General features: G+C 34.9%; 3 protein-coding genes across 3 annotated transcripts; 1 reads left to right on the top strand and 2 right to left on the bottom strand.

Moving 5' to 3' along the window:
• Window positions 1-4,036: 4,036 nt before the first annotated feature.
• Window positions 4,037-6,861, bottom strand: LOC108805198 (eukaryotic translation initiation factor 2 subunit gamma). The gene is made up of 9 exons (XM_018577171.2): window positions 6,740-6,861; window positions 6,393-6,532; window positions 6,207-6,268; window positions 5,972-6,084; window positions 5,773-5,875; window positions 5,326-5,553; window positions 5,006-5,224; window positions 4,628-4,888; window positions 4,037-4,542 (listed from the first exon to the last, which is right to left on the bottom strand). Exons 2-9 carry the CDS (start codon window positions 6,499-6,501, stop codon window positions 4,240-4,242), a joined length of 1,398 nt encoding a protein of 465 aa, XP_018432673.1. The 5' UTR covers window positions 6,502-6,532; window positions 6,740-6,861; the 3' UTR covers window positions 4,037-4,239.
• A 190-nt stretch (window positions 6,862-7,051) lies between these two features.
• LOC108856996 (myosin-8) lies at window positions 7,052-16,629 on the bottom strand. Its single transcript, XM_018630913.2, is given in 40 exon segments — window positions 7,052-7,443; window positions 7,445-7,529; window positions 7,621-7,703; window positions 7,783-7,863; window positions 7,951-8,007; window positions 8,112-8,168; window positions 8,257-8,353; window positions 8,494-8,564; window positions 8,644-8,772; window positions 8,870-9,061; window positions 9,137-9,289; window positions 9,416-9,586; window positions 9,675-9,725; window positions 9,810-9,854; window positions 9,937-10,048; window positions 10,123-10,262; window positions 10,352-10,564; window positions 10,663-10,761; window positions 10,851-10,970; window positions 11,098-11,303; window positions 11,386-11,563; window positions 11,653-11,713; window positions 11,793-11,902; window positions 11,990-12,121; window positions 12,200-12,367; window positions 12,454-12,580; window positions 12,664-12,701; window positions 12,798-12,899; window positions 12,982-13,039; window positions 13,340-13,441; window positions 13,514-13,660; window positions 13,744-13,880; window positions 13,970-14,119; window positions 14,210-14,369; window positions 14,459-14,517; window positions 14,744-14,903; window positions 14,993-15,138; window positions 15,207-15,350; window positions 15,462-15,590; window positions 16,342-16,629. Coding segments are annotated over 40 exon segments (4,563 nt in total). The 5' UTR covers window positions 16,345-16,629; the 3' UTR covers window positions 7,052-7,353.
• A 5,496-nt stretch (window positions 16,630-22,125) lies between these two features.
• LOC108836151 (multiple C2 domain and transmembrane region protein 10) lies at window positions 22,126-25,491 on the top strand. Its single transcript, XM_018609351.2, has one exon. It carries the CDS (start codon window positions 22,292-22,294, stop codon window positions 25,268-25,270), a length of 2,979 nt encoding a protein of 992 aa, XP_018464853.1. The 5' UTR covers window positions 22,126-22,291; the 3' UTR covers window positions 25,271-25,491.
• The last annotated feature ends 381 nt before the right edge of the window (window positions 25,492-25,872 follow it).

Below are 25,872 nucleotides of genomic sequence, written 5' to 3'. Positions count from 1 at the left end.
ATTAATAATGTTTGAATACATAAAATTATTGTTCTTTAGTTTTCGGTTAGGTTCAGTGATCGTCGTTTCCCTATAAAGGGACCCTCGTAGATACTCCAAAAGGCTCTATTATTGATCGTTGTGCAAAATATTTATAGTTTCTTTTTTTTTGAAACCCAAATATTTATAGTTTCTTTCATTCTTATACTAAACCTATATAATAACACAAACATGGTGGATTTTCTTTTAACAAAATTAATCAGGTGGATTTATCAAAATTGCAACAAGGACATATACTATATAATTAAGATAATATGTTCACATGGCTCCTACCCAAAAGCTGCCCATCACAGTGTTTATATATTGTTAGTACAGTGTTTATATATTGTTAGTTATTAAGAATACCAGTATAAGAAATGAGACATGAAAATATAAAGTTACTGAAATCCAACTAAATATCCATTTTATAAAGTCCTCTCCAAATCTTATGTTGAGAAGATGACTCTTACTAGGAAACGATTGAGAAATTATTATTATGGAAATTAGAGTTGGAGTCGTTAAGTAATAATGTAGGAAGTTTAGCGTAATGCATGATTGCATGTGACGTGATCGATCTATCATAAATTTTGCCTTAACCACTGCTCGGATTCCTCAACTACAAAGTCAAACTTGTTTCTTATACATGTATTTTACAAATCGATACATCTAGATCATGTGTTTTCGGTTATATAATACACCTATTTTTTTTCTTCAAAAATAATGCACCTAATTGTGTCAGAGTAGTTTAAGTTAACTGTTTGTAGTAGTTGCATTTTTTTTTTTTTGAAAAAAGGCTAGTTGCATTTTCGATCAAGTTAGTAATCTATATATTATGTTTCATGTAATATGTTACATTGATCTAAAATCAATAAAGTTAAAAAATTAATAAAGTTAAGATGTTATAATCTTATATATACTTTTAAATATTTTGTAACATGAATTGATTTTATTTTAATTAATGTATTTTATATTATTAAGATAAGTTATGTATGGGAAATTTCGAGTATATCTTTTTAGTATACTCTACTATAATATAATATTATATAATACACAATTATATACTATTCCCTCCGTTTCAAATTATATGTCGTTCTAGAGCAAAATTTTTGTTTCAAAATAAGTGTCGTTTTCGGTTTTCAATGCAAAATTTATTGAAAATATTCTCTATTCTATTTTTATATTGGTCGATGTGTATTGGTAATAGTATTTTTATTTTGGAAATATGTAAAATTAAATGTTTTCTTAATCTGTGTGTAAAGACTTAGAACGACAAATAATATGAAACGGAGGGAGTATGAGTGATAGTTTCCATCTTTATTTTTTTCTGAACATAGTTTCCATCTTTAGTTCATATACATAGAGTGAGAAAATGAAAATATATTACATATATTTAAATCATAGTCTTTCGGTTAATCATTTAAATGGAGCACACTCTTTTGGAACATGACAAAATATTTGCTTAAATGTGCTTATCTAGACTAATTTTGAATTAATTGATTTGGTTTCTTAATTTCTTGCATTAAATTGTATTCTTTGTAAGTTAGTTCATGTTTGTCAACTGTTAATTAATTAAGTATTCAATCAATAAATAAACCACACACATTATTAACAGAAGCACAAAACACATGAGACCACATGAAATTACGATTTTTAAAAGGTAAGAGAATAACAATATACTACTTACTATATCTATATGTTGCAATAATGACCCGTTATGCATGGTTAGCGTTGTAACTTGTAACCGGCTGGTCAAAATTAGGATTATTAAACTGAGTGGTCAGTCAAAGCAGATAGTCGCAAAATTATAACATCACACACATTGTTCTCTGACTAATTAATTTTAAAGATAACATAACTAATGCAAGAAATTAAGAAACGGTATTACCAGAATCCCAAAATTGCCACACATGTATTTTTAAAATCGTCAAGCATATCACATGATATGACCTATCATACACATAATTGATGCATTGCCACAAATTTACTTTAGTATTCTATCTATTTTATAAATAACGTTATTTTGATATTTCTTGTTAAATAAATAATATTACTTTAAAATTTCAAAATAATTTGTATTTATTTTATATGTAATATTAATTGTTATTGAGAAATTCCATAAATAGTCATATAAACTTATATTCCTAAGATTAACTAATCTGTTGTCAAAAAAAAAGAAAAAAATTAACTAATCTAAACTTATGGCTTAGAATTAAAGAGTAAAGTTTTGAGAATAAAGTTTCAAATTAAAAAAGATAAATATTTAAAATTAAAAATTTTAAAATAAAAAAACTATTTTATAAAAAGTTATTTTGATGATAAAACTTAAAAATGATTATTTGAAAGAATTACGTATTATTATTTACATTTTATAATTCAGAATTATCTGTGAAATTTAGGTCCAACTAATTAATTTTCTGAGAGTTTATATATCGGTGTTAGATAGATCTATTTGCTCGTAAAAAAAATTAAATATCTATACATCAGACCACACCCATGGATATATTTGGGATGGTGGACTTCAAATCCAAAACGTTTAATATTACTTATTTAATTCACTGATCTTATAAATAATTTTGAATATGAATATTATTAATTAAATATGTGTAACTAATAAAACTATAAATGTATTTCAGTTATTTTATAAAAAGTGTTAAAATGCCACTATTTATGAAATATAACTAATTTTGGTGCTCTGAGGTGGTCACAATAGTCGCAGCTGAGCACAGGCCATAAATGAACAAGTCAATAGTTAGGCCCATTTACAAGTAAATGACATTATAGTTACATACTTACATCTATTTTTGTTTGTATACCCATAAATGTATTACTGGACCAATATTTGGGTAAGTGATCCATGGCTGTGCCCATTTCTAAAGTAAAGACTGAAAGAGATTTATTTTTCTTGTTTCTTTGCAAAACAAGAAATATCAATGACATCGGTTAATTTGTTAACCCCAATCTTCTACAGACTACACTCCAAACTGAATCAATGATATCTAATAATCTTCAGTGTGAAAGCAGTAAGGAACTAAGGATGTTAGTTTCATAGTTGAAAAGTTCGTCTGGACTTTTTCTGAAGTTAACTTATTGGGTTAGCAATCAAACAAACTATATTATAACTTTAAGCTGTTGTAAAATGAAAATTAATAAGGAGTATGTAAGAAATACATATATTGTACGGAAACATTTAGACAAAGTTGAAGCCATTTGAAATATCATATTGAAAACGAAACAAGTTGTAGAAATGGGTCAACGTCATATTCAAGGCAGAAAAAGACCGAGATAAGTGACCTATAATACAACCTTATGGAATGTTTGAGATGATAAGGACATTCTTTTTTGGGATTATGATTATCGTATAAGATCAGGATGTCAATAGGTAGGAAAGCAACGATCTGAATTTGCCAACTCGACAAAGAATAATCAAAAATTTGGATGAAGTTTCTCTTTCAGTGTGTTAAAAACAACAGTTGTAATTTGGTCCTCATGGTCCCCAATTAAACATGTGAATTCATAACAAAATAATACAAATATTCCCTTTTGATGTGATAAGGTTAGGTGCAAGTACTAACTCGTGGTTCCTAACTCGGTTTGGACCGACACACCAATGGCCAGTGGAAGTTAATACTACTCCCTCCGTTTCAAATTATATGTCGTTCTAGAGAAAATTTTTTGTTTCAAAATAAGTGTCGTTTTCGGTTTTCAATGCAAAATTTATTGACAATATTCTCTTTTCTATTTTTCTATTGGTTGATACATGGTTAAGTGTATTGGTAATAGTGTTTTTATTTTGGAAAGATGTAAAATTAAATGTTTTTTTAATCTGTGTGCATAAGGTTAAAACGACATATAATATGAAACGGAGGGAGTATTATTCATGATAAGTTAATGATACAAACATTTCACATTCGTTGGCAGTGGCATTATATCTTCTTGGATAATTAGGAGCCACGCTGCTATCTTTTTCTAGATAATAAGATTGACACTGAATCACTGATTTTTTGAGAGAACATAAAAATATTTCAAAATCATTTTTGTAAATTTCACCAGTGTTACTGAAATTCCCAAAGTAATTAAACAGAGAAGTTAACTAAAACATGAGACAAAAAAATGTAACAAACATCTAAGGAAAAACACAAACAAGAGTAAACTAGTAACAAATGGGTAGGTAGGTACTCTCCAAAAAACCCCAACATGAAAATTAAGACAAACACCACCTCATCAGAAAGGTGAAGGAGGAACTTCAATGGTGGTTCCAGCTTGAATCTGACCCCAACCTATCAAACGCCAATGCTTCTCCACACGCCTGCTCAGAGCCACTTTCTCTCCTTTGCTCGTGCACACCGGTGCGGTCAGTTGCAGCTTAGCCAGATCGTTCTTAACTCCCACAACTTTGGCTCCAGTGGACATGGAACCGATGTTGAGCATCAGAATCTCTCCCTTTGTTAGCTTTGACACTTTTCCTTGCTTCTCTGATCCCTTTGTTCTCACTCCCAACAGTCGCCTTAGAAGAAAGAAGTTCACCTACAAGTTTTTTTTACATTAACCAAATTAACTAACCTTACCACCACACAAGAGAGTAAGAGATCCCATCATGAGTTGTTTATACCTCGAGCTCGACAAAGACATCAGGAAGGGAACCGATTTCACCAAGGACTTGACCCACCAAACGATCAGCACGAGTAAGAGTAGGGTCCATTGTTGTTCCAACTCCAATTAGACCTCCAGGAACAGCAAACTGAAGCTCGTTCTGTTCCGCGTAGAGTGAAATGATGCGGGAGTAAATTGGAGTGCATTTTGGGTTGCCACGCTCGTCTTTCACAACAATTCCAGGTCGGATTTCAATCAATTGGTTCACTTTCAATACACCCTACAAATAAATAAAAAATGTACATGTACTGTGATCTGTCTTTGTGGAAGTATATGTACCATACAAAGAGATAATATGCAAACACAAGTAAGTTGTACTTGAGAGAGAGAGAGATACCCGGAGGATACTTCCACCTGCAACTCCACCTTTAATATCATCAACCTCAAACCCAGGTTTGTTGACATCAAAAGACCGAATCACTATCATATTTGGTGGCGACACAAAATTCCTCTTAGGGATTGGGATCTTCTTGACAATGTACTCGCACACAACATCGATGTTGTATTTCAATTGAGCCGACACTGGGACGATTGGGGCACCATCTGCGACAGTGTTCTGCAAACAGGATGTGATGAAAATATGAGTACCGACTTCCCCAAAACCCTATTCCTTATAGCTAAACCAAGAGATCCATAAGAGATAAAAAAGAATCGAACCATTATAAATTTCTGAATGGCCTCGTGCTGGTTGATGGCAACGTTTTCTTGGATAAGATCAATCTTGTTCTGAAGGATGATGATATGCTTGAGTTGCATAATTTCGACAGCAGCAAGATGCTCGGATGTCTGTGGTTGCGGACAAGTTTCATTTGCAGCGATGAGAAGCAGTGCACCATCCATGATGGCTGCTCCGTTAAGCATAGTCGCCATGAGAATATCGTGTCCCTGAAGAATAGAACACCAAGATCATCAACAAGAATAAAGCCAAGGGTGGGGAAAATCTTATACTTCTTCATTAGCCCTCCCTCTTTAATTCCAGGACCCAAAAGTATGTAGGTGGAGTACAACATTCGTACCAAATAAAAGATCACTGACATAAGAAAGTACTATACTTTGAGAGATATCACTAAAGAAGAATGAAGAGAAGCATAAAACTCATCATACCGGGCAATCAACAAAAGACACATGCCTCAATAGTTTCATCTTAGCGTTCTCAAACCCAGGGACATCACAGTTCGGGCTGTCTTCCTTTCCACTTCCATACGCCCTAGAGTAACAAATACGTTATTAAGACTCTCAAACTCAAGTTTATATTAGAAGATTAAAAGAAAAAAAGAAACAATTGTGCAAGCAAAGAACTCACTTGTAGCACATTGGTCTAGGGCATTTCTCATCCTCGCATTTGTAAATCTTGGCATTCGCATAACCAAGCTTAATAGTGATATTACGCTCCAATTCGTTCTTGAAACGGACAGTCTGCACAAGAGCAGGAAACCATACAAATGGAAAATGGTATACATCAACTGCTCTACTAACTTCAAAAAGATGAATCGAATTGGTTGGAAAAAAAAAGAAGAGAAAATGGATAATAAAATCACCTGGACACCAGAAATAGCTTTGACAACAGTGGACTTCCCGTGAGCGACATGCCCAATGGTTCCTGAGATATAACACTTACACAATCTTAGCTTCTACTATGCCCCAATGGTAAGTAAACACACACAAGGAGAAAGTTTAAACAAAACTAAAAAAAAAAGCCTTGCTATGTAGGCAAAGAGTTTTACCAATGTTGATAGTAGCCTGGCGAGAGATGACCTCAGGAGATAACGGGTGAAGCACAGTCACATCCAATTTACTCAGATCTTGCTCCGCCAACCCCTTGCTCCTCGACATTTTCAGACGCCTTGATAACGTTTACTCTCTCCTGCTCCAATACAAGATTCAATCAGAAGCGAAATCAATCACGCGAACGAAGAAATTAGGGTTTTACCAGATCAATCCGTAACATAAACATCAAAAACCAATTGGATTCCAAATCTAAGACTAATCTAGGTGAAGCTTCTACGGAGAAAAGGAATCTCGCGACTTAAATTTTATCCCTGAGAAGATGTGATTGGAGATCGAGACGAACCTGAGTAAGAAAGCGGCGCAGGTAGAGGATGAAGAAGACGACGAAGAAGAAGATAACAGATGGTGGTGGTGCTTAAGGTTTCTACTAGGGTTGTTGCTTTTCTATTTTTCTTTTTCCTCTTATATAATTATTATTTTTTATTAATAATCGACAGATATTAATATTTCTTATATAGCCCCTGGTCAGAAATATTAATTACCAATTGGAACGCTATTTTAGTTTCTATTAATCATATCCACCATGTGAAACCACAAAGATATATTTGATGAAAATGCTAATTTCTACTACTCCCTTACTGAAAAGCAATTAGAGAGATTTTACAAATATAAATTCTTCTGTACAACAGCAAAAAAAAAAAACATTATGTAGTCACTCTACATTCATTCAACTTATTAAAACTTGAGTGAATCTAAAAAGAAGTAAACATGTAATATATTGAGGTATAAAAAGCAAAAAAAAACTCTGAAGTGAGGTCAAAAATAACAAATGAACGAATTGGTGAAAATCACAGAGGTTTTTGCAAGAAACAAACCCCACCAAACAAGTGGAAAATCTACACTTTGTTCCCATCTTCTGGTCCAAGAACTGGTGCAAGAAGACACCTCTCTTCCACCTCAGGCTAAAACAACAGAGGAAGAGGTTTTTAGAATCTGATAGAGCTTCTCAGTTCCAAGAAACTCAGTGCAAGAAAACAAAGTCTGGATTGTCAAGAAGCTCTTTTGCAGGTTTCACACTCGCAAAGTCTTTTTCCTGCATGGAACTTGATATTTCGTCCACTGAGAAGGGAATGCTGCAGAAAAAGACAAAACGAGAAACCAGTTAGAGGCGCTTATAGCTCTTTAAGAAATGATTGAGTCCACTTGCTTGAATAGAGAGTTCACCTGGAATTATCATCCAACAAGAAGGAATTGCTGTCTGCATCGTTTGATTCCTCTGTCATGAGTGCACGCATGCTCGATATCACCTGTTAGAGAAAGTGTCAATACTCTGCTCAGGATCTATAAAGGGTTTTCATGATATTGTTTTTTTTTTCAGTTAGGTACCTCTTGAGACACACTCCGGGTGTTATAGCAGTCATCCCAGTATAATGTACATATCCGGTAAAGTTGTTGCACACTAAGGATCTGACAAAAAAAACAAAGAAAATGAATAAAGAGAGCAACTTCGATATTCTCGAAATGGGTTTATCTAATACTAAGACGGAGCTTTACCGGGCAAAGATCATGTACTATATCATCATATGATACTCTATACTTCTGGTGGATAACCTGCAGGGTAACGAGGAGAAGGGATAGCTTATTAGTATGGTTTTAAGAGAAACAGATGGGACAAAGAAAAGCTATTTCACTCATATAGATTGAAAAAAACATACCAGGAAACCAACAGCTTGTCTGATGTGTTTTAGTTCATCCCAAGATGGCCCAGCATACTGCAAATTCAAAGAAGGAAACTAAACGATAAAATGAACTGAAAGAAATATTTGTTTCGTAATAAAACCGCAAAGGTAAAATTTTTACTTCATTGACTTGGCCGCACCACAACTCTAGCTCTGCAAGCCCAGCTTTTACAAATTCTCCGTTGCTGAATGTACAGCATTCTTTACGCAGGAGAAGGCTGTATAAGATGTTAAGTAAAAAAAAACAAGTAAGATAACTAGCTTCCAATAAAAACAGCCCACTTGGTTTACTTGTACTGATGAGTATCAAAATAAAATGCGTAGAGATCATTTATATGTGATTTTGAAGTGTTGTTACCTGTTAAACAGTTGCACATTGATGAACGAGAAAGTTTGAGTGTGTATCTTCTGGATGAGTACCAAAGGAACCTGTAAACCATCAAAAAAACACATGAGAATTTGAAAAAAAAAAGATCGATGTCACCGAAGCTTATACTATTTTCCTTACATTATTTTCTTTCAAAATAGCAAGAACCGAATTGAGACCATCAATAATGCTCTGCCAGTGAATAGCTGGGGAGTCTTTTCCAGGTGTCCTTCCAGATCTTTGCATCCCTCCTTTTGAAACTCTCGGTGCCTGAAGTTTGATTGGTTAACAGAACAAAACTTGTTAAGTATTGAAGTGCAAAGTGGTCACAACATTAGGACACACGTATATATAGAGAAAATGAAACCTGAATGCACAGAGAAATCAAAGCTGAGAGCTCTTTCTTCAAGTTATCCCTAATCATCCCAAATATTTTCTCAACATAAGCTGCAAGCTGTTGCTTGAAAAGTAGAGCCGGGTACTTTGCCTCCACTGGGCGGATCACTGCAAGAGCGGCAGCGTCAGCCGCGGCAGCAAGGTTCGGTGACGAGCGGAAGCTCTGGTTTAAAAAAGGATAGTTATTAATCTTGACGCTGAACCATAAAGTCATATACTTACAAACAAATTATAATACCAAGGCCATTCTTCCAAACAAGGAAGTTGTGATGGGTGGCTTTTTGCTTGCCGTTGCTCCTGCGCCACCAGTTTTAAGACTCTTCTGTAGTAAAAATAGTAGTGCGGATGTGTTTGTCAACCAATACGCCAAATGAGCATTGTCATCTTCAATCTGAAAATAAAATAAAATCCATTCCATTTTTTGGTCAAGTTAGAATGCAATGGTTAGTTGGAATCTGACTCAAGCAGATGACTCAAGCAATATCTTCATACTGCCAGGAAATGTATCTCAACTTACCTCAATAGCGGAACCAATCATCTCAATAAGACGATCAAACGCATTAGTCTTCTCAGATTCAAAGCATTTCCAATGAAGAAGACACTTGTATATTGTAAATGCAGCAACAGGTTTGCCATTACTGAATTCGACTTTTCCCTTGACACAGTCAACGAGAGTATCAACATTCTCCTGCAGAAGCAGCAGCAGCAAAATATCAGGTTATCAGAGTTGCTCACTAAAGCTGTGCATATATATAGTATAAAGTATTAGCCAGTACAAGTAGACGTTCTGCAGTAGATTTCCCAGTATTTCCAGCGACTTCAGCTTCCTGGAAAAGTAGATTCTCAGATGAATGAACCAGAATAATATGTTTAAAGAAAAAAGAAATGAGGTATCTTCAATGTAGCCCTACATTTAACTGGGTTTCCACATTTGTACGCTGGCCATTTTCCAGATTCTGCAAAAAGTTTTCATATTAAGCACAAGTAGAAGGTAGCAAACAAGAAGCATATTTTAGAGTTATCGGAGAAACATTATACTTTAACATTTACAGTTGGAGGATGCCCTGATACAGTTTGCACAGGAGTGTTTAAGATTGTCTGACGCATAATTTGTTTCTCAGCTTCCATTTCTGAAATCTTCTCTTCAAGCCTGCAAATGAAAAAAAATCAATTAGGTATATATATTACTGCTAGTGCTAATTGTTAGATTCTTGCAAACGGTACCTTTGCATTGCGGTCTTCAACTTCTCTACTTTAGATTCTGCCTTCAAAGCTTGCTTTAGTCTATCCTGGCTAATTCTGCTCGTCTCCTGAAGTTCTTTTGCTGTTTCATCTATCTTTGTTTCCAGCGAACTCACCATCCCCTACATAAGACAAATCATTAAATATATAGGAGATCAACATTTTTTGCTAGAATATTTTTATTCGGTGGATAGTTCATAGATAGTGTTACCTTCAGCGTTTCATTTTCGTTTGTGAGTTTCTCCATTAATTCCTGGTCAACTACAGGAACCTCCTTGATAATAGGGAGCACCTCGGAAACTTCCTTGGCAGTTTCACGCTCTTTAATAAGCAGTGCCTCGGTTTCTTTGAACTTGTTTTGTATTTCCTCTAGAGAAGCCTCATACTTTGCATTTTCTTGTTTCTTGGCCTCTTCCAGGTCAGTCTGCAGCGTTGAATAAATACAAAGAGAGAGTGCACTCTTAGAAACTGCAAGAAAAATCAGAGATTTGATGAGTGGAAAAAAAAGTAGAAAACGCTCACCCTCATTCGTTTCTCTAACTGCAATCTCCATGTGAGTTCCTCGACTTGCTTCTCTAGCTTGTTTTTAGCTTCTTGGAGGGCTCCTGTTTCTTTAGCAGCCTGTGTGTAGCATGAATATTTATATATCTAAATCACATTGATTTTTTTGGGCAAATCAAATCCAAACAAAGAAAGAAACCACAACTCACCATCTTAAGAGTTTTGAGTTCTTTACGCGCAACCTTTCCTCTCCACGCACACTGTGTTGTGATGGCTGCTTTCCTCAGTTTTCTGTAATGCAGCCGAGCCAAGAACACACGGCACCGGTTCTGTAATGGTCAAATTGGCGTTGTCACGATTAGCAGTGCCACACAGAAAACAATCATTATTCTCCTTGTAATTCAAGGGTTAGTATCCAGTCTAGTGTGTAGTATTGTTCCATGAAACAAATCATACCTGGATTATTGTTGCAGCTTTAGTCTGCCTTCTGAAAGACAGTTCCTTACGCGAAACCATACCACGCATAGCCGCTTGAATTGAAACAGCTGCAGAGAACATATCAGTGTAAGCTTTCCTAGCGAGAAACTTGCGCAAGTCTCTCTGGATTTTCAAAGCAGCAGCTTCCCTGCGCATGCTTTCATATACACCTCTACCAATATAGCCTGAAAAAGATAGTGACGCATTTGTTTGCAAGTTAGTTTCAAAAGTAAATTAAAGAAAAAAAAAAAAAACAAAGACAAGTACCTCTGCAAACAGCCTGGATCTGAGTAGCAGAACTACGTAGCTGCATAAAAGCTTTTTTGGCAAGATATGATCGTACTTTTCTCTGGATAATACTAGCTGATCTTCCCAGGATTTCAGTTCTTTTAGTATCCAAATCTGCCATTTGTCCGGCCCTAAGGAAAACCTTTGTCTTACCAATCTACAAAAGTAAACACTTCAAATCTCAGGTAACACATCACAGAAGCAGCCTAAGACTGAAGATGATATTTTGATGATCAAAGACATTACTTGATATCCTTCAATTCCTGCCTTATCAAGAAGTTTCTTGCAACCAGCTGGTTCATCAGAACTAATATAAAAAGAAGTCAGTAAGATAATTCATTAACTTCGAATGAAGACATATCCGGAGAGAGGAAGAGACATCTTACTTCTTGTCCAACACTTGTGGAGAAATGATACTAAATCTATTCAAGAACTCGCCAAAGTGCTTCCTAGTAGGATAGCCAGCACAACTAATCCGAATAGCTTCCATGACTCCCTGAGGTCACAAAAAAGAAAAAATCATCATTCTTATTGAACTAAAACTTGTAACGAGAAGCTTTTGATTATTTGATGTCATACGCACCCCACAACGTAATTGCTGGAGAACATTTTTGTTCTCAAAGATTCCAGGCTTCAATAGATTATTAGGCTTTATACATCTGATATAATGTGGCTCCGTTGTATTGAGAATCTCAAGCAGTGATACCAGTTGTTGCTGCAAAGAAGCAATGGGGTTTAGTACATGTTAAAGCTGACACAAGTGGAGACAAAACAAAAAATAAATCAGACATACCTTGAAACGAGTACCGATAGAGGAGAATTTTGATTGTTTGGAATCGTCAGTTGCTGGTGGGAACAGATTTGCAACGAAGGAACATGTAGAAGCATTTAACAGCGCTTGATGCTCAGCAATAACGTAATCCTTGTTCTTGTCTAGGAAAAGTTCTGTCTGATAAGTGACCTGCAACAATGATATTTACAGATCATTTACTGACTTTCACAATCATGTGAACAAATGAACGCAGCGGATAAGCAAAAGAGGCTCACATCACCAGCATAGTGACAGATTGTGAAGTCACTGCGAGCCAGTTTCGGCTTGGTAAAGCGTTTGTGGTTTTTGTATGTCTGGTATAGCTTCTGTGCAAATGTCTCGTGTGTTGATCTAGGAAACATGCTGCAAACCAAAGGCATCACTTCAGCTACATTTGTTTTTATAAAAGAAGGGAGTAAACATCTAAGATTGGGTTTCAAACTCACCAAGCTTCATCTAGAAGAGCTATAATACCTCCAGGTTTCTGAAGGTTTAAATAAACAAACAAACACCACCAGTTAGCAACTAATGAAATGACACAACCAAGAAAGGTACTACAATTTGAAGGATGACACTAAACCTTTTCTATTAGGTCCAAGATATCTTGATTGTCCACAAACTCAATATAGCTCCAGTCGATCGCTTCCTTCTTATACTCCTCTTGCTCCATTTTAAACACATGCTGCATAGTGGCGGTGTTACGCGCAAGTTAGAACTATGGCAGAGATACAAGGTCTAAATTGAAAGAGCTGTCAGATCAAAACCTGATTAAAGTGCTGTTGAAGTTTCTCATTAGTCAAATTGATGCAAAATTGCTCAAAACTGCAAAAAAAAAATGCTAGAAACAGTAAGCATTGGGCCAATGAACAATGACAGTGAAATACTAGTAACCACACAAAGCTTAAACAACAATAGGAAACATAATATATTTTCTACCGTCTACGTTAGAAGCAGCACTGCCTTGGTGAGATATGATATTGAGCAGACCAATACAAAAAAAACACTATGTAAAAAGCAAGTTGAAAATTCCGTATGTTAACTCAAACTATTAATGGTAGACTTGTTATTTGTATAGAACCTATCTAATTCAAACTGAAAACAACAGGCATACCGGTAAAGCACCTGTTTGTCTTGAAACTCTCGAATCCATAAATATCAAGAACACCGATCAAGTACTTCGATTCAGGATCTTGGCCAATTGAACTGTTAATCTTCTCAACGAGCCTGCATAGACAGAGAAAAAACAATTAGTACAAAGAAGTTATGTTGGTCAAATAAGAAGAGAGAGAAACTGACCAGTCAAACAGTCTTGAGTACATGACTTTAGCCAAAGCATCTCTGCTGAGAGTAGCAGCTTCTGGATCGAGATCTTTTGTGATGGTCTCATCACGGGTTGCCATGATACGTTTGCATAGAGAATCCTCAAGTGACTTTGCATCACACCTGCAAAAAAAACAGAAGTTTATATGCACTTGAGTCACATGCACAAAAGCAGCCCAATTCAATTTATGAGTCAAGCCATTTACATGAGAAGCTCAGCGGCAGTTTTCAGATGAAACCAAGACTTTTCATCTTTAGGGACTGATGAATCAATCTCTTTTCCTTTACCAAATTCAATATTCCCCAGATGCAAAATAGAAGCTACAACGCGGAAAATTGCATCCTGAAGACATTACCAGAAAAGGATTAAGACGTTAGTGACTAAAGACAATCTTGCAAGTTTAAGCTAAATTTAAATGATGAGTTAGTTACCTGCTCTTCAGAATTGATCCCAACGACATCCATAGCCTTTCTTGTTGCATGATATTCCTCAGCGTCGTTTATACTCTCCAATGCAAGACACTTGGATTGATTGAGATAGTGGTATGTCTTCGGCTCACCAAGCTTGAACTTCTTAACATCCTGACAGTAGATTAAAGAAATAAGGTGTACATTAGTAGTAATACGTCATGATGAACAGGCAGTTTACTTCAATGATGAAATGAAACTTACTTCTTCAGGTGCAGCACAAAGCATGTAGAAACAATGATAGTTTCTTTCGGGGTCAGACAACTGGCAAACACGGGACCTTTCCAGCAAATAAGTTCTTATAGCAGCTCCAGATATCCTCCCTGATTGGTCAAACTGAATCTCCACGAACTTACCAAATCGACTGTAAAGATACACAGATAAAGAATTTAAAAACCTTTCACACAGAAAGAACACTTAGAACATGATTGAGTATAAGGAAGCCTCTATTACCTGGAGTTATTGTTCTTAACAGTCTTTGCATTTCCAAATGCCTCTAAAACAGGATTCGACTGCATTAAACAAAAAATATAATAAGCAAAATATGAAACAGATCAAAGCATAAAACATAAAAAAAAATATAGATAGATACAATAAATACAAAAGGAACTGAACATGTTTCAAGCTAGCCTACTAGAATATAACTTTTATGAAGTTTTGGTGTAATTATCCACAATAGTTTGCAGAATAAGCTTTGATTATACGGGGAAAAAACAAACATCTTAAGTATCTTTTCACCTCCAAAACTTTCTGCTCAACACTCCTTCCCTCAGAAGCACCAGCTCTCCCTCCCATGTAAGCAAGATATTGCATAAGCGACTTTGTGCTTTCAGTTTTACCAGCCCCACTTTCACCACTAACCAAGATAGATTGGCTTACTCCTTCGTTAACCATCTGTCTGCAATAGAACAAACCAAAGCAAACATCCCATTCACATTAAAAAAAATAACAATAAAAAGCAAAACATTGGGTAAGTGCTAAAATTACCTATAAGCAGCATCTGCAACAGCAAAAGGATGTGGACTCAGCTCACCAAGGGAGGCACCTTTATATTGAGTCATCATATGGCTACTATATAGATGTGGAAGTCTTCTGAACGGGTTAACAGCAATCAATATGCTTCCTGTGTATGTCTGATAGCAAACAGGATTCAGTCTAACAGAAAAAAAAAACAATAAATAACTTGTGAATATATACTCACATAAATCTCATTTATATCATATCTTGATTGCAAATTCTGAAGGACTCCAGGCTCATGTAAATAAGCCAGCCTTGTCATATCCTCCACCCCAGATGCTGGAGCTTCCACATCTTTCGGGTATATATTTGAAGCATTAACTGTGACCTGTGTTTTCCAACAAATAAACAAGAAAAGTTTCATTAAAGCTTCTCATGCTTCCAAAGCCAAACATAAACACACGCAATGCAATGCAGAGAACATATGAAAAGCACATACTTGTTTCCCTGAAGTGCAGAGAACTTTGATCTGTTCACCACTAATCTCTACGACTTCACCATCTAGCCATGCTTCATCCGCGTCCTCCACCCACACACGGGACCCAACTGCAGGACTGAAGGTAGCAACCTGCAAAAAAAAAAGAGTCAAAATCCATAAAAGAAAAGTAATCAAACAAGTTGTTTTTATCCCAAGGAGAACCTTCGCTGTAAACATGATCTTAAAACTACAAAGTTAACAACACTGACAAACTTTGAATATTGACACACTCTGCATATAAGTATCTCAATTAGTATTGCAACAAAATCAAAGCTTCAAAGACGTATTAAGAGGATTGCATCTCCATAATGACTACCAACAAAATCCACACCTTTCCCAAATCAGCTATGCAAAATTAATAACTCCATAAATGTACCAAAGAGGCTTTCTGTTTTTTTTTCCCAGCCATACACATAGAAATTAAGAATATTAATTGAAGTTGTGCCTAAATAAAATCAACTAACTTTCAAATTATCGTCCAAAAAGTCATACAGAAAATTGCATAACCACCACAAGTAGCTCATGCAGAATCAGACACAAGTTAAGAACTAAGCACCAAACTCTTGATTAAAAAATGTCTGAATTGAAAGTCAAAATCCCTATCGTGTTACTGTTACATACATTGACTTTGTTGTGAAACGTAACGATGAGCATGGCTCAAAAGAACATTTCAAACATTATGAGAAAAAAAATCACAATCGCTAAACACAATGTTCATCGTTGCATCAAATTCAAAACTCGGATTCAATCAAACGACAAAACAAGAGAAAGTTGCACCAAAACATAATAAACCAACAAATACAAAAAAAAAAATGCAATCAAAACATAAAAAAGGCATTACCATTTTGTTAGATACGCAATGTTCTTGCTATCTCTGGATCTAATTTAGAGATCAAATATCAAATCAACATTGGAACTTCTCGTAACGAAAGCCTCGAAACACCGAGAATGCTAATATACTTGCGATAATTTACGAGATTTGATTCGATTCCCAGAGAAAAAAAAGTGATATCAAAAGCGAAACTCGTTTATGATTTTGTAATGTCGAAACTTTTTTATTTGTATGTTCGTCGCTCGTTTGATTTTCTTTCTTTCGTGCTTCCCTCTCCTTCTCCTGGGATTTGTCCGGAGATTTTTTTTTTTACTTTAATTAAAAATGACAGCATCATCATAACTATATGCTAAATTAAGCAAGACATTATATATCCCCGAAAAGGCCCTCGTCTCTGCCTTTATATTACGTGCTAGTATTTCGGACACGGAAAAAAAAAACTAAATTTGCCCATTTTTTCTTACAAGAAAGTCCATTGTAATGAAAAGCACTAAAAAGCATATACGGTATCTTTCGCAAACAACAGTTTCTGGGCTTAGTATAAAAAAGCCCGTTATATGAAGTCGTTAGTAAGTATCATTGGCCCGCTATTTTCAACTTTCTTTGTGGTTCGTTTCTTACTGGTAAACTTCGTTTAATCAGGAAAATAATAATTACGCTGTAAAAAAATTATTGAACTGAATTTTTTTTATAATTTACTGAATGGCAGAGTATAAATTAGATTAACTAAATTATTTTATATAGTATTTATTTTATTATAAGACAAAGTAAATTTAAATAATAAGCTAACTACTACAAAATATGAAAATAACTAAAAAAAAATACTTTATTTCTTATTATAAATACTTAGCTTAGCTTATTTTGAATATATTTATAATAATAAATTGACATCTTGTATTATAAAAAAATTATAATACAATTTTATCACTAAAATATTTATTGCTATTTATTTAAAATTTTGAAATGGTGTTATGGTATAATTTAATTATATGAAAGAGTTTGTTATGATATATTTTGATACCAAATGTATCAATACATTGGATTTCATATCAAACAATACCTATAGATCTAAGTTGGAACAAAATCAATGTAATACAACAAAGAGAATTGGTGTATATAATGAAATTAAAACAATCGATCAACTGTTTTTCCATCGTTTTTAGTAGGGCTGGGCGTTCGGGTACCCATTCGGGTTTCGGTTAAGTCCATTCGGGTTTCGGGTTTTCGGGGTCAAAGATTTCAGTCCCATTCTGATATTTCTAAATTTCGGTTCGGGTTCGGTTCAGATCTTTTCGGGTTCGGTTCGGGTTCGGATAACCCATTTAAAATGTTTTTAAATTTTCAAAATTCATTATATATTTTAAATTTTCAAAATATATAAGAAAGATAATATATTACATATAAATTTTCATAACATATATGTCAAAATATCTTAATTTAACATATAAATTGTTTTTTTTAATATTTGGATAAAGAATCAATAAATATTTAACTATTTTGGTGTTTTCAGTATACTTTAGCTATTTTAAACATTTACTTTTGACTATTTGCATATATTTTCTGAGTATTTTGGAAAACTTAAAGGTATCTTATATATTTTTAATATTTTTAATATACATTATATATAAAAATAATGTATATATTTAAGTATATAAAATTATTTCGGATACATTCGGGTACCCAAAATATTTTGGTTCGGATCGTGTTCGGTTTCGGTTCTTTAAATACCGAAATTTTGAACCCGTTCGGATATTTAATCAATTTCGGTTCGGGTTCGGTGCTACTTTTTCGGATCGGATTCGGTTCGGTTTTTCGGGTTCGGATTTTTTGCCCAGTCCTAGTTTTTAGCTTATCATGTATAAAGATAAGATCTGCGCTTTACGTAGAGTGAATTTATATAATAAAATTAAATATATAGTATTGATAAATTATATATATATATATATATATATATATATGGTTGTATTTTTTTTAATATGCATACAATTATGTTTTCTTTATAAAATAACTAGATATGAGCCCGTTGCGTTGCAACGGGTTTTGTTTATTGTTTTAGTTTTGTAAAAACCATAAAAATGAAAAATATTTTTAGTGAAATTGTATGATTTTTCATATATAATGTGAAAAATATTTTTTGCCATTTTTAATAGGTTCCATTTTCAAATTTCGTTTTTTTCAATATCACTAATATTTTTACAATATTAAAGTAATGACATATTTTTATTGACACATTCATTTTTGTTTAGACTTTTGAAAATGTTACTAAATTTCTAAATCAAAAGGTCATAAACCACAAAAAAAAAAATAAAGCTCGGTTCTTCAAAGTTATTAATTTTCCTTTTCTAAATCTCTTTAAATCAACAAAAGAGAGTTGTATCATATTTTTCTACACATGTCACAATGTTTTTTTTAAATAACAAATAAAATTCAATTCCTTTTTACAATTAATTTTTGTTTAGATTTTTTTAAATTGAAAATTACTATAAAGTATTTTTTAACAATATCTTATTATTACTACAATCTTATTATTGACATATTAACACGATTTGCAAAACAAAGTTATAGTAATTTTTTCGTTTTTTTTTGTCATCAGTAATTTTCGTTTTTACAAATTCTATATCAAAACCAATTTGTACAATAATATTAACATTAATTTTCCTTTTCTAAAATCATAAAAAGATAATTGTAAAAAAAATATCTTATGATAAAGCTTTTTTTTTTTGGTCAACATCTTATGATAAAGCTAGTTACTATTATTTACAATACTTTTTCTCAAAAAAGGAAAATTACTATTAAATAATTATTTATATAAAAAAATATTTAACACATGTCACAATCTTAAATATAAAATTGACATGTGTCACAATCATGTTAATTAGTAACTTTGAAGAACCAAGCTTCACATAGCTTTTATAATTTTCTTTGTTTTGGATATAAAGAAAGGAAAATATCATTAAATAATTGTATGTATGAATTTTTTTTGCTTACAATATTTGTTTAAAACTTAAAAAAGAAAAATTACTATTAAATAGTTATTTTATAAAAATTAGATTAAAATATATGATAGTGACTTTTAATTCTATATTTTTAAAATATATGATAGTGACTTTTTCAAAAGTCTAAACAAAATTAGATTGTGAATTTGTCAATAAAAATCTGTCATTACTTTAAAATTGTAAAAATATTAGTGATACTGAAAAAATGAATTTTGAAAATGGAACCTATTAAAAATGGCAAAAAATAATTTTTCACATTATATATGCAAAATCATACAATTTCACTAAAAACATTTCTCATCTTTATGGTTTTCATAAAGTTAAAACATCAAACAAAACCCGTTGCAACGCAACGGGCTCATATCTAAATATATATAAAATGTTTGTGAGTGAGTTATTTCAGCTCCATGTTTTTTTTCCTTTGAACGAAAATTATTTTCATATAGCTTATACAATTTTATTTTTATTATTCTAAAAAGGAAGCTTACTATTAAATAATTATTAGCATAAATTCTTTTTGTTAACAATATTTTGTATAAAACTTAAAATGGAAAAATACTATTAAATAACTATTGTAATTATATTTTCATTATTTTTTTAGAAAGGAAAATTATTTTCATATAACGTTTACAATTTTCTATTTCTTGGACACAAAAAAGGAAAAATAATATTAAATAATTACGAAATTGTTTTTTGTTTAAAACTTAAAAAGGAAAAATACTTTAATTAACTATTTATATAAAAATTATTATTTAACACTATAATTCGTTTAGAAAAAAATAAACTACTATTTTCTTTCATAATTCTGTTTTTCATGATTTAGAAAAAAAAATAGAGTTTATTAAAAAGGAAAATTATTTTCATATAGCTTATACAATTTCATTTTTTATTATTTAAAAAAGGAAGCTTACTACTAAATAGTTAATTATTTTTGTCAACAATATTTTTTTTTGTTTACAATATTTTGTTTACAACTTAAAAAGGAAAATACTATTAATTAACTATTTGTATAATATTATTGTTTAACACATGTCACAATCTCAAAGTTATATTTGTCATGTGTCACGATCGTGTTAATTAGTAATTTTGAAGAACCAAGCTTTATATAATAAGATTTTTTAACAAAATTTGTTTTTGTTATTATCTTAATATATATTTTTAATTATAATATAGATTAACACATGTCGCAATCTTAAAAATTTTAATGACACGTGTCGCGATCATGTTAATTAGTAACTTTGAAGAACCAAGCTTTATATAAAAAGATCTATATATTGGGCTTAAACTATGCTATTACTTATCGTTTTGACCTGGATAAGATACGCTGACCGAGGGAAACTAGAGAAATTATTGGTAGCCTAGTTAAACGGGCTAGACAATGAAAAGGTAAGGGATCATGTTAGTATTTTACGAATATTAAGAAAAAACATTAGAGAATATTAACATCGTTTAACAAGCAAATTACTTATAATATATATTTTGAAAAATTTGAGTTGTGGTAAGAGTCCAAAATAGACAAAAGAAAACAAGTAGCATTTCCAAGAAAACAAGTAACTATAAATTGGTTGCCACGTGGCAGACATTAACAAGGTTGCATTCACTAATATGTTTTGATTTTGTTTTCAATAACTTCATGCATGCACAGAGCAAAACATGTGGAAGAAACTGAAAAAGGTATTTTTGCAAAGAAAAAGAAAGAAGAGAAATTTAAACGGAAAAATAAAAAGTGAAATTTAACGAAAAAAGAAACGTTGATAATCTAATAAATAACGGTAATAAAACATGCCGATAATTTATTTACATGGGAACTCTGAAAAACAAGAAGAACGTTGAGCAACACAATGACAAACTTGCAAACCAAGTCCTTAATAACTTTTCTCGTGTAAATCAAAAGGGATAATATCTAATTATAGGATACTCATGCTTACCAACTTCATTAGTTTCTCAAAGTACTTTACACAATTTAAAAGTCGACGTATAATAACATGAACTCATTAATCATGATTTATGTAGAGAACAAAATTCAAAATTAGAAATTTCCTATATACTCTAGGCTTTGCTTTTGTTTCAACAAGAAAATCACGAAGAATGTTGAAACATAAGGGCATCATTATTGGTGGGCAGCCCTTAACTTATGTGCCTTTAAGTGTTTGATGAACCAAAAAAAAAAAAAAAAAAAAAAAAGTTAAGGGCTGCCCACCAATAATGATGGCCTAAGAACAAATGAATAAGATATTAACCCCTGACAAAATACTACTCTTTTGAGACAAATTGCTGTTCCATAGACCTTTGAGGTTTGACCTGCCCACGAGGATTAACCGAGCCTCCTCTTTCCATCATTTCACACTCGCTACCATCGGCGCGTGACAACTGCCTCATCTTTAAACGTCACGAGTCACGCGACTTACCAAAAAGAACCGAGTAAAACTGTAAAAGTAAAAAAAGAAGGAAAGCGAAAAGCGGGTCCCAGCGGATCAGGAGGAAAGCAAAAAGCATACGGTAAGAGAGTGGCAGAAGCAGAGCAATGTCACTGGTGAGAAACGTCGTTAATACCACGCGCGACCACCGAGCGTTAGTCTCGAGGATGTTCTGTCCCTTTCCCTTAAGTTCCCTTCCTTCTGTTCTCTGTTCAATTACTCTATACAAAAAGCTGTCTTTGGTATATTCAATTTTATTATTTAAATCAAAAATATTTATTCGAAACATTCAATACCTTGACAGAAACTTTATTTTAACTTGAAAAATATTTGAGAAAATGAGTTTAAAAATATTCCTCGTAATAAAAACACAAAATCCAGATTCTCTTCCATAGCACGCTCTCTCTTTCTTTAATCTTCTGCACACACACTTCCCTCCCTCTCTCTACTCAACTGTCCTTTCACTTGCCTTGTGCTTTCAATCTTTCTTTCCCTCTCAAGATCTTATCTCCATCCTTTCTCTTGCGTTCTCTTTTCCGGTCAGTCATGACGGTCCCGGACGCAAAAACCGGCACCGGCAACGAGAAGCTCGTGGTGGAGATTATAGGGGCCCACAACCTCATGCCAAAAGACGGCGAAGGTTCTTCGTCACCTTTCGTGGAAGTCGAGTTCGAGGACCAACGTCTGCGAACTCAGGTCAAACGCAAAGACCTAAACCCGATATGGAACGAGAAGCTCGTCTTCCACGTCATCGACGTCAACGAGCTGCGTTACAAGACACTAGAGATCAGCGTTTTCAACGAGAAGCGTTCTCCCAACAGCAGGAACTTTTTGGGTAAAGTCAGAGTTACGGGGTCTAGCGTTGGACGAGAGGGAGAATCAGTGGTTCAGCTGTACACGCTCGAAAAGAGAAGCCTTTTCTCGCACGTGCGAGGAGAGCTCAGCGTAAAACACTACGTCACAACTGATAACGATGGAGATCTCGGTCGGGTTAACGGGTCGGGTGGTGCAAAGAAAAGCAAGAAAGTGAGCTCTTCGGTGGGTAAGCAGCAGCAGCAACAACATATAGCTCTTCTCAATCACCAGCAACAGAATCAACAAAACGGTCAAGGACAGAGGATGCTACCTTTTTATCCAAACCAAGGAGAGATGAAACCTCTTGTGATAACCGCTCTTCCCGGTCCAAGACCCGGACCCGTCCTTTACTCAAACGGGTCGAGTGAGTTTTCGCTTAAGGAGACAAAGCCTCGTCTCGGAGGAGTTGCTAGTGGTTTGAGCAGTCACAAGGACAAAACAAGCTCGACGTACGACCTAGTTGAGCAAATGCAGTACCTTTACGTAAGAGTCATGAAAGCTAAAGACTTGTCTTTATCCAGTGAAGTCGTGTCGGAAGTGAAGCTAGGTAATTACAAGGGAGTTACTAAAAAAGTTAGTTCGAGTAACTTGGAGTGGAATCAAGTGTTTGCATTTTCTAAAGAAACCATTCAGTCATCTGTAGTTGAGATTTTCCTCAGAGAAGTTAACCGAAACGAATATTCCGGTCGGGTCTGGTTCGATTTAAGTGAAATCCCCACCCGGGTACCTCCGGATAGTCCGTTAGCTCCGCAATGGTACAGAATAGAGAGTAGAAACGGCGGAGGAGAGCTTATGGTTTCAGTGTGGTTCGGGACTCAAGCAGACGAGGCTTTTGCTGAAGCGTGGCATTCAAAAGCTGGTAACGTCCATATAGAGGAGCTCTCTTCGATCAAATCTAAGGTTTACTTGTCTCCCAAGCTTTGGTACCTTAGGGTTTCGGTCATCGAGGCTCAAGACGTTGCTGTTATGAACAAAGGTTCAGGTCTCGTGAGGTTCCCTGAGCTTTCAACGAAGCTACACGTCGGGAATCAGATCTTACGGACAACAGTCTCCACCGCAAACCCGACCCGGAGCTTCACGAATCCGTATTGGAACGAGGATTTGATGTTTGTGGTTGCGGAGCCGTTCGAGGATTGCATTACAGCTGTCGTGGAGGATCGCGTGTCGGGAGGGCAAAACGATGTTTGTGTCGGAAGGGTTCAGATTCCGGTTTCGGCTGTTGAGAGAAGAACCGGAGATAAACCGGTTGGTTCGAGGTGGTTTACATTAGATAACGGTAACAACAACAACAACAACAACAGTAATAGCCAGTTTGGTTCGAGGATTCATCTGAGGCTGTCGCTAGACGGTGGCTACCATGTTTTGGACGAGGCAACGATGTATACCAGCGACGTTAGACCGACGGCGAAAGAGCTTTGGAAACCGCATGTCGGGCTTTTAGAGATTGGGATTCTCGGTGCGACGGGTCTAATGCCTATGAAGGTTAGAGACGGGAAAGGCGGTGGAACCGCTGACTCGTACTGCGTGGCTAAGTACGGTCCTAAGTGGGTGAGAACAAGAACCGTTGTGGACAGTCTTTGTCCTAAGTGGAACGAGCAGTATACTTGGGAAGTAAACGACCCATGCACGGTTGTAACCATCGGTGTTTTTGATAACGCTCGAGTTGACAAGAGTAACAGCAACACGCGAGATGCGCGGATTGGGAAAGTCAGGATAAGGTTGTCTACGCTGGAGACAGAACGTGTTTACACGCATTCGTATCCGTTGCTTGTGCTGCACGCTACTGGAGTCAAGAAAACCGGTGAGCTTCATTTGGCGGTTAGGTTATCGTGCGGTAACGCCGTCAATATGTTTCAGATGTATACACTGCCTCTGCTTCCGAAGATGCATTATACACAGCCGTTAGGCGTTCACATGATTGAGCGTTTGCGTTACCAGACGCTAAACGCGGTTTCGGCGAGGCTGAGTAGAGCAGAGCCGCCTTTGGGACGTGAGGTTGTTGAGTACATGCTTGATCACGATTTTCACGTTTGGAGTATGAGAAGGAGCAAAGCTAATTTTTTCCGTCTGGTTAACGTTGTTTCGAGTTTGGTCTGGGTTGCGAGATTGGTCGAAGCTATGAGAAGTTGGACCAAACCGGTTTGCTCGACGGTTTTCGTTGCGGTGTTCTTGTTTATGGTTTTGTTTCCGGAGCTTATATTGCCGTCTTTGTTTCTCTACGCGGCTGCTGTTGGCGTTTGGCGTTTCAGGAAACGGCCTAGGCATCCGCCGCACATGGACGGGCGTATCTCACACGCGGAAACCGTGTTTCCCGACGAGCTTGACGAAGAGTTCGACACGTTTCCGACGAGCAGAGGGTTTGAAGTTGTGAGAATGAGGTACGATCGTGTCAGGAGCATCGCCGGGAGGATTCAGACGGTGGTCGGTGACATGGCGAGTCAGGGAGAGAGAGCACAGGCGTTGCTGAGCTGGCGTGATCCTCGCGCGACGTTTATCTTCTTGGTGTTCTGTTTAGTCTCTGCGGTTGGGTTTTACGTCGTGCCGGTTAAGTTAACCGTGGCTATTGCTGGTTTGTATTATCTGAGACCGCCTCGGTTCAGGAGGAAGCTACCGTCGCGTGGGCTTAGCTTCTTTAGGCGGTTGCCGTCTAGAGCGGATAGCATGCTTTAGATCTTTGTTTTTTAAAAAATGTCGTACTTTAAGTTATTTACTAGTGGTGATTCTAGCTTTCGGTAGGTTTCATGGTTCAATGGATTTGTTTTGGTTAAGTTAACCGGTGTAGTGCTGTACCGACAAGTTGTGTTAATGATTAGGAGGATGGTTTGTTGTTTCATTGCAGAAGTTTTCTAACAGCTTGTAGTTTTTCTATATGGTCCCCGTGAATGACTTTGTTTTACTCTCTGTGACATAAAAGAATAGGCATAACTCAAAGCACCCTCTTGATTTGTCATAATTAAGGAAATGCTAACATTTTATGACTCCTTCATCTTTTCTCAGTGGTCATTCGTCAGCCAAATGATAACTCTTTTTAGAGGTTGAAATATATTTTTTGTTAACTACTAATATTCTTAAACTAAATTTTATTGACAGTACAGTAGTAGCGTTATTCCCAAAATAACTTTATTAAAATCGTGTATGTTTTACATAGAAAAATAACATGTTTCTAGTTCTTTGTTCTAACTTCTTTTGTTAAGGTACTAGTACGAACATGGAAATTTTTCAAATATATGAACTAACCCTCAGTTTTATAAATAATCATGCAAAAAGTAGAA

Source organism: Raphanus sativus, chromosome 5, assembly GCF_000801105.2.
Source record: "Raphanus sativus cultivar WK10039 chromosome 5, ASM80110v3, whole genome shotgun sequence".
Taxonomy (NCBI): Eukaryota; Viridiplantae; Streptophyta; class Magnoliopsida; order Brassicales; family Brassicaceae; genus Raphanus; species Raphanus sativus.
Note: the sequence above shows the minus strand (reverse complement) of the source record. Positions and strands in the feature narration are given on the sequence as shown.